General features: G+C 36.8%; 1 protein-coding gene across 1 annotated transcript; it reads right to left on the minus strand.

The window, feature by feature from the left end:
* Positions 1–1,663: 1,663 nt before the first annotated feature.
* Positions 1,664–8,436, minus strand: LOC18443012 (small ribosomal subunit protein eS6). Its single transcript, XM_006853217.4, has 6 exons — positions 8,406–8,436; positions 8,236–8,300; positions 3,490–3,547; positions 3,295–3,403; positions 2,515–2,787; positions 1,664–2,165 (listed from the first exon to the last, which is right to left on the minus strand). The coding sequence occupies exons 1-6, from the start codon at positions 8,409–8,411 to the stop codon at positions 1,927–1,929; spliced, it is 750 nt and encodes a 249-aa protein (XP_006853279.1). The 5' UTR covers positions 8,412–8,436; the 3' UTR covers positions 1,664–1,926.
* Positions 8,437–8,844: the final 408 nt, after the last annotated feature.

An 8,844-nucleotide genomic window follows, 5' to 3' on the forward strand; every position in this document is an offset into this window, starting at 1 on the left:
TTTTAAAATTTGTAAGAGTTTCCATCTAAAAGTTTAAGAATATTTTTTCTTTCTATAATTCTAAGAATACTTTCTCTCTCTAAAACTTAAGATTTGATATAGTTTCTTTCTCTAAAAAATTTTGAGATAGTTTCTATTTCTAAAACTTTTTAGGTACTCTCTCTAAAATTCGATATAGTTTTTCTCTCTAAAAATTAAAATATGAGATTGTTTCTCTCTCTAAAAATTTTGAAATAATTTCTCTCTATAAAAAACCGAGATAGTTTCTCTCTCTAAAACTTAAAATTTGAGATAATTTCTCTCTCTAAAATTTTGAGATGGTTTATCTCTCTAAAACATTTTGGTACTCACTCTCTAAAATTTTAACATACTTTTTCTCTCTAAAAGTTAAAATTTGAGATAATTTATCTCTCTAAAATTCTGAGATAGTTCATCTCTCTAAAAAAATTGATACTTTTTCTCTCTAAAAGTTAAAATTTGAGATAGTTCATTTCTTTAAAAAATTGATACTTTCTCTCTCTAAAAGTTAAAATTTGAGATAGTTAAAAATAAAATAAAATAAAGGGTTGCCTAATTGAAAATCTGATGGGTACCCTGAGGGGGGGAAACCCGCTACTGCATTGGTGATTGGGGGGTGGATGCCTTTTGCATAATGTCCCTCCCACCTTCATCATTCTCACGGTTAACATACCCCAAGAAACTTAAAAAAAAAAAAAAAAAATAAAAATATTTGCCTAACTATAAATCTGTTGGGTACCCTACCCCATGAGGGAAAAACCACCCACCCGGGTATTTCATAAAAAGGGACGGACCCCTATTGTATTGTATTGTATTCCCCCAATTCTCAGCACACAGAAGGCACATAGAGAAAGGAGCCTAAACCGCATCCCACGCTCAAATCATTATAAACACACCCCATTTACTCGCACAGAGGCTTCCCAAATTCTCTCCATTAGTATAGTAGAATAAACAAACAGAGCAAAATAAACAAGTGGGATAAGAAAAGCATAGCAGAATAAATAAGAGAGCTCTTGCCTTCCTACTCATTTCCTTTCCCTCTTTACCGTATGCCTCCCCATCTAAACCCAGAGTAGGGAAGGAGAAAAAAAAATGAACAGTAGACCCAACCACATTCTAGAACCAAACCGAAAAATATTTCAAATCTTATGGGAAAAAACTATTATCTTCCAGGTATAAGGTGAGCAACTTACACAAAGAATACTAAATTATTCTCGAATTTTTAAGAGCCCTACTTTCGGTGTTGCACGTGGCATTCTAATTTACCCTACAATGCAAGACCCAACTGCATGATTCAGTTGTCCCAATAATGAGATTCAACTTCTCTTTTCAAATCTTGTCACAAGCATTCAAATATTTGCCCTCATACTGGAGCATCAAATTCTCCCAACACTTGGAACTTATTAGTTTATTAAAAACCTCAAATTTGCATCACGCGACATTTGTGGATCTTTTCAGGATTGAGCACAAGAGTATAACCAATTTAGTAACTCATTGGTTTATCATATAACCTTAGCTGCCATTCACAATAAAGCAGGCACGCATTATTACGGGTGTGTCTTCAAAAGCTCTCTCAATTTCTGACCATGACTATCGCGGACCAGAAAGGAAGGGGTTCTCAAAACAGGAAGCAGAGGAGGCAGTGTGATCTAAAGTTAGATGGGCCTTTTCATATTTTGGCCCCAAATAATGAAGGTTTTACTAAAGCTCAATAAAAGAGAAATATATCATGACAACCCTAGCTCTTAAAGAGCACCCAAAAAAAAATTTCAACTCACTCCATAACAGGAGCTTCCCAATCAAAATCAACATCGTCAACGCATAGGTTTCAGTTAAAATTTAAAAACTCACTCTAGCCATTATCGAATCCCGGGAAAATTAAAGGAAAAAAAAAAAAAAGAGACCTTTCTAGGCGGCAACAGAAGGTTTTGATGCAGCAGACAGCCTCGATCTCTTCTTGGCCAAGCTCTCGCTCCTCCTCTCACGCTGCTCCTTGATCCTGCTGGCAAGAAGCTTCTGGTACTCTGCTGCCTCAGACTTGGCCTTTGCAATCCTCTTCTTCTTCTCTGCCATCCTTGCACGCTTCCTCTGAAGGGTCAAGGGGGTCACCAACCTCTGAATTTTTGGAGCCTTACTGCACTTCTTCCCTGAAGCTCAAATGTACTTTTTATAAGCAAAAATCAATGAAGCACAAAAACTTCCAAGAAAACATCGAAATAGCAATACCTGACAAAATAACAGAATGTAACCTCTTATTCTATGCAGCATGTGCGTGTTTGTAGCTCAACACACAATGACAATAGGAGACATCACATCAATCCCACAGGTGGATGAAGAGGAGAGATTTTTTCTCTCATCTCTCTCCATCCCTCTCATCAGAAAGAGGCACCAAACACAGGCTGGGAACCAGTAATAGTAAGATGTATAACATTGATCAAGGAAACCAATAGCCCAGCTCCCAGATGCCAATTTTAAGAACATAAAGTTCGAACCCACCTGACTTGGTTGTGAAGGTTCGGCGATAAGTATTCACATATTTGCGAACATCATCCTCCTTGGAGAGGTTGAAGAGCTTGCGGATTTTAGAAGCCCTCTTTGGACCCCTCATCCTTGGCTTCTCAGTGTCAGTGAGGCCAGGGAGATCATTCTCACCCTTCTTCACGATCACGAGGTTCAGAACAGAGAGATCAGGGCTCACAATGCATCCACGAACTGACTTACGCCTGCGCTCCCCATTACGCCTCCCATACCCACGAAAGCAAGGGATGCCTGCAAAAACTCATAAAAATAACCCATTAGAGCAAGGGGTGCCTGCAAAAACTCATAAAAATAAATTTAAGAAAAATAACCAGTAGGAGGAAACAAGAGAATGATGAGGTAGAACTTCATGATTACAAACAGATTTCCTGAAGTTGTGGTAGATCTCAGCCGAACAGCTTCCAATTGCTAAATGGCTGGTGTTCGACTGTGAGAGAGACCCACCAAAGCATGACAAGACCCAGTCATCTGACCAGTTCTCTCTCCAACACCATCCATCTATTTTGAATGGTGTAGTCCAGATTCAATTTCTACCTGATCATCCCTCAAAACCATGAACACATAGAAAATTGAGAAATAAGCCCTTTTCACCTTGAGGGTCAGGACATAACAGGCTTCAGCACAATGCCTCTTGAATTAGATTCCAATTTAGCCATTTGTCTTTTAACAAAAGCCCTCAACTACCACACAAATGCACACACAACATGTAAACGTAAGATAAAGAGGAATGGAGCCCACCTCTATGCAGCAACAGGCGGACACGGCCAGGAGTTAGGACCCCCTGCTTCATAGGGAACCCTTGTTTATCGCAACCTCCCATGATTTTAAAAACATAGCCCTTGAATTCCTGTGGATAATCTAATGGTCAGAACTGACAAGATTATACCATGAGAACTTGGCCACATTTAAAAGGGGTCATGAAGATGGCTATACCTCACCAAGGGCATCTCCGCTGACCTCCTGTGAGATCCTCTTGTCGTAAAAGGCACGGCTGTAAAGTATACAAGGAGTTTCAGGAAGACATCCATTACATTTAAAAGGTTGCAAGGTGGGTCCAGTCATAGTAATTTAATTTGAAATGAAATAAATATTACATGCTACAATTAAAGAAACAAACAAATCACTATTACACAACATGATTCAGCACACTGAGAGGCCAAGTTTTATGCATATGCCTTCATTTGTCATGTTGACTTGACTTACTCAATCATTATGTTTTATATGAATAGAATATATTATGAACAATCAATATGTACTTGACAATGTATTGCATAAGTACTCCAAATGTCGCTGCAAAAGTATTCAAACATTTCCTAATATTAAATACTTATTATAATTTTATGAGTCCCAAGCAAGGCTGTTATTAGCATTAATTTCACAAATAAAAAAAAGGTCGGTATTAGCATTAATGTGCAGCATTGTGAATAGATATCATGTTGTAACAATCGACACCTGTTCAACTGCAAAATATAACAGTCCGCACACAATGTTGGAGGAATTGAGAAGATTATAATTTTAATTCTCCAACAATATAATAAAGAATAGAAAAAGGAAAAGTATATGCACAGCTTTCATCAGAGAAGCTATAATTCATGTTTTCACACCAACATTACTACAAAATTACAAATAGGAGATACCAACTACAAAGCATTAACTCAATAGCTAGCTAGCAGTGCCCACTTCACTGTCCCAGAGCATGACTTATGTTTCATCAGATTTATGCCCTCTTGAGATGTCATGATACTCTTATACATACACTTCAATAGGGTAGGTGATATATCAAAGTATCAAACTTAGCAGAAGTAAGAGGATGGATTAGACAGACAGTTGCAAGCCTCGAGAGCAATGTTCAAATGACCAGGCAAGAAAGAAAAGTTAATTTGGTAATATATCAATTCATTTCAACTAACACAAACTAAGGGAAAAAGAACCGGGCCAGATCATATCATACCAAAGCAAAACTGAACAGAACATACAACGGATCTAAATCATGATCAAACAGCGTAGTAATGCATCAAATGACTCTGTACTCTAATAAAAAAAACATCAAGCAGGTCATCTCTTCGCCCCAATCTCTTATTGGTCTTTAATATTACTACTAAAATGTGAACAGAACTACCTTCTCTTTTTTTTGAGAATTGAGCTGCTAAATTAAAAATTCATCATTCAATATCCATGCAGAAGTACACAATCACCAATGGTATACAAAGTTTGAAATGAAACCATTGCTACAACAGGTATGCTGCTCCTATCCCACAATCCAGTAGAACAGCAATTAAAAAAGAATAAAAAGCTTGATGAGAGAGACACAAATTGCAGCAGAATATCAAAAGCCATCCATTGCAGGGCTATACGCCACCTCTCTCGCATGTCAAAGTTAAATAAGATGGCAAGTACTGCAGGATTTGACATAGTGATCAGAAATTCAAAAGCGATTTATCTTAAGAGCTTACATGGAAATGTTGGGTTCTACACCCTGCAGACATTAACTGGGTAGAACCAAATTCAGTCTTAGAAGGTTTCAATACCCATCTAGAGAGTTGGAGGACGCAGTAATCAAAAGGAGACATGGATGGAAGGTGGTTTCCCATGAATGTAGAATAGAGATGGGAGGAATTTCTGCTGAAATCCAAGATCAGTTAACCAAAACATTGCATTAAAGACATTGTACACATTCTTTTTCTTTTTTCTCTGCTGAATGACATTGTACACAATTCTGCTGAATGGTTTATACTATGGATAACTTGGATGCATGGCATGTCAGAATTTTCTGTTGCCTAAGGCAACAATTAATTGTAGTCTGTAGACTTCCTTTACTTAATGAAGTTTGTCACAAAGCAGAAATTTTCCACCAACAAGCCAAAGGTCGACCTCTGACCAACAGACAATGCAAGGAGGCAAAACATAGTAGACTTGAAATATTTACCAACCTAGGAAAAAATGCAGCTGATAACAAAATCAAAATCATTGCCACAATATATATATAACAATCACTCATACAGGTCATTTTAATTTTGTTAAGTAGTCGCCACCACGTTAGTGGGGTGAGGGTCGAGATATCTTAAATAACCAAGTTTTGATGCAAGTATTTAAGGGGTAAATATACTATCTATCATTCGGATTTCAAACAATATGCTAGCAACTCTTCAACCATCAGATGCAAAAAAACAACAGTTGACAAGCTGCTATCAGACTGTTTGATACCCCAATCCTAGCTTGGTATGACTTTCCAACATCTGACACTCATTTTCTGCCCTCAAGCTATCAACAGAGTACAATAATCATCCCTAGGAACTTGACATAATAAATATACCAAGAAATGTCCCCTAAAATTCAGAATGTAAATATACCACTAAAAAAGGGGAAAAAAAACTAAAAATAAATTTCTCAAATACATTTCAAAGTAATGTCAGATAAGCAGTAGATCCAAGACAAAGATTCATGCTTTACAACTTAACAAGTATTGAAATATACAGGAAATAACTCCTCCTACTCCACTCCTACGTTTGCTTCTGAGTTGAACACCAATACAGCTATGTCAATCCATTCTGTTCCTCAATTCTAAGGTCTAACTCAATCTAGAAAATTCCCCAAATTTGGCTCTTTCCAGAATTTTAGTAGAAACACAGAAAATTTGAGTACATATCATTGAAAACTAACTTACAGAACTGGAAAGATGTCAGGACGGCTGGACCAGCTAGTTTACAGATTTAGACTGGGTTATAGATCCATCTCGAAATCATCATATATTTATCTTCCTTGCAGGCAATAAAAAAAATATAGAAAGGCAGCCAGCCAGCCAATGTACACAGGTAAACGAGGATGGAGATTAAAATTCCACCATGGCATTTGGACAGCATAGTCATAGAAATCAAGCATACGGAGTCTAACTCTCCTATGCTTGGAATATTTCATGTTCCAAGGGAGCCAATTCAAAGAAAAATAGCCTAAGAGTTTAAACATAAGTTACATAGGAAACTGTGCAGAATTTGCAAACATGCTCAATGTGGTGAACTTTGTTAATATGGTCCTTTTATTTTGACATACATTGCCCCTGCCCTCTCTCACAAAAACATTATGCACAGGGTGCAAGTTTCATTATTCACTACAAAAAAGATGAAAAACCTTCATAAGGAAATGACTTAATCTGAAATCACTAAAACTACACTCTATCTGCCCTAATGGGTCACTGAGTACTTCATATCTGATGCCAGCGTAATGTCAGCCCTCATTTTCACTCACTTAGGCCAAATCAATTATCACTTGCTTCAATCAATGTTATCAGGTTCACTCACTTAGGCCAAATCAGTCAAACTCTTCAACCTCAGTACCTAAACTGAAGCCAAGAGAATCACTCCCAAGTAATTGCAATACATAGGTATCATTTCCAAAACTAGCCCCTCATTGAGAATTCAGTAGCAATACCCCCGACACATTAACATTTTCAGAAAATTATATACATCTCATAAATTGAAATCTTTTAGAAGAACACGAATCAGCCAAATAGCAGTACTTCCCTTTCATGCCAAAATGAAGAGCCCCCGGAAGGCATCTGATATAAAACCTAGTGACAACTAGACATGAAGCACCGACAAAACCACATCCATCCACAACTTCAGAATTTTTTTAAACTAAAAAAAAAAAATTTAACAGACATCCCAGGTTTCATCCCATATATCACCCATCTAACCCTAGACCCACCATCAGGGTTTGATTTCTGTTAACATTGAATCAATCCATCCAATAGACTCTGGCTTTTATAGCAACAGTTTAACTATTCCAACTTTTTTTTTTTGAAAGCCATATGATTCCAGACCATTGCATCCTGGTCTAGGCCCTTCCTTTAAACGTGTGTATAAAGCCTGGAACATCGGAGACTTTTTGTTCACAAGTATTGCTCCCACCAAATTGTGGTGACAAAACCTAGGAAATTCTGGTTGCAATTAGCTTCTTAAAAATACACAGAGGTTCAATAACGTTCCTAATATATGCAACACGAGATCAGTGGAAATCTGCACACGAGATTGCAAAGAAAGTACTCAAAATCAAATGAGATAAGAAATGTATAATATACACATGAGCATCCATCTGAGATCTCAATAAATCAAACGAAAACGTTCCAGAACGAACAACCATTCACTTTTGGCAAACTAACTCCCAAGTGATAAGTATAAGTATGTAAAAGAATTAGACAAAGCAATCACACCATGCAATGTATGAATTTTGCAGCTATGTATCAGATCGAAAACAGACACCACTAAACATACCTTAAAACAAGGATCTTACTTATATACTATCAAACTAAATCAATAAAATAAGTACAAACTGTGGCGCAAATCACTACATGAACATGCAAAAAAAAAAAAAAAGTAAAAAAACAAGGGAAAAAAAAGAAACATGCTCTTTCCTCTGCTCAAATTCATAATGGCTACTTGTCCTAACGAGAATTCTTGTTCTTTAGGTCAAATATTGCATATTACAAGACTAAACAAGCCAAATGTCAATATTACAAGAATCTTATCAGTTTCAAATCCCAAAGAAGAACACTAGCTCGCTTTCAGCAATTACGGGTATTCCAGTATCAAAAACACAGCGGCCAGAAACAGATAAATGCAGAAACTTAAACAAGTAATTTGATGGAAAACAAAAACTAGATCAAGGGCCGAAAGAAAAGCATACAGTTTCTGGTCATCGTCGATTTCTAACTTCTTCTGGCAACCGGTGGTTGGATTAGCAATGTTGAACTGTTACACAACACAAGCACAACAACAAGAAGGAGGTGAATATCAATCACGCCAAAGAGGGAAAGTATCAGTCAAGCTATAAATCCACAGTAGACAGAGAGAAACCTTCATCTTGGCCAAACCACCGAACGCTGAGGAGAGGAGATTGCAGTTAGGGTTTCTTGGAGCTACTTATACTCCCCTCTTATTTTACGGTAATTTACGCTCATGTCCGATTAGTATTGAGAGGCTGGGGTTTGTAATTTCGTATGAGGAAAGTATAGAATGACACAATTTACCTTTTATATAAGATCACACTAATAAAGACTATTTGGTGGCTCCAATTATTTCATTGACCAAGCTCAAATTTTAAAAGAAATTTTCTCTAACACCAAACTATCAAAATTCATATCAAATGGTTGCAAGGAATTGTGACTGTCTTGTATAAAAAGTAAATCACCTCATTGTATACAATCATGTATGTATAAGGGGTCAAATTTAAACCATTATAGCAGATACGCCCTCTAAATCTTGCTAAAATAATATAGTTTACAATGGCTTAAAA

Source organism: Amborella trichopoda, chromosome 4 (genome assembly GCF_054954075.1).
Source record: "Amborella trichopoda isolate Santa Cruz 75 chromosome 4, AtrichopodaSantaCruz75HAP2 v2.0, whole genome shotgun sequence".
NCBI classification, from domain to species: Eukaryota; Viridiplantae; Streptophyta; class Magnoliopsida; order Amborellales; family Amborellaceae; genus Amborella; species Amborella trichopoda.

Coding starts and splice junctions, on each gene's coding strand:
- LOC18443012 (XM_006853217.4), bottom strand. Junction 3,404..3,489: donor GCGGAGATGCCCTTGGTGAG/GTATAGCCATCT, acceptor GATTATCCACAG/GAATTCAAGGGCTATGTTTT. Junction 2,788..3,294: donor CCGCCTGTTGCTGCATAGAG/GTGGGCTCCATT, acceptor GAGTTTTTGCAG/GCATCCCTTGCTTTCGTGGG.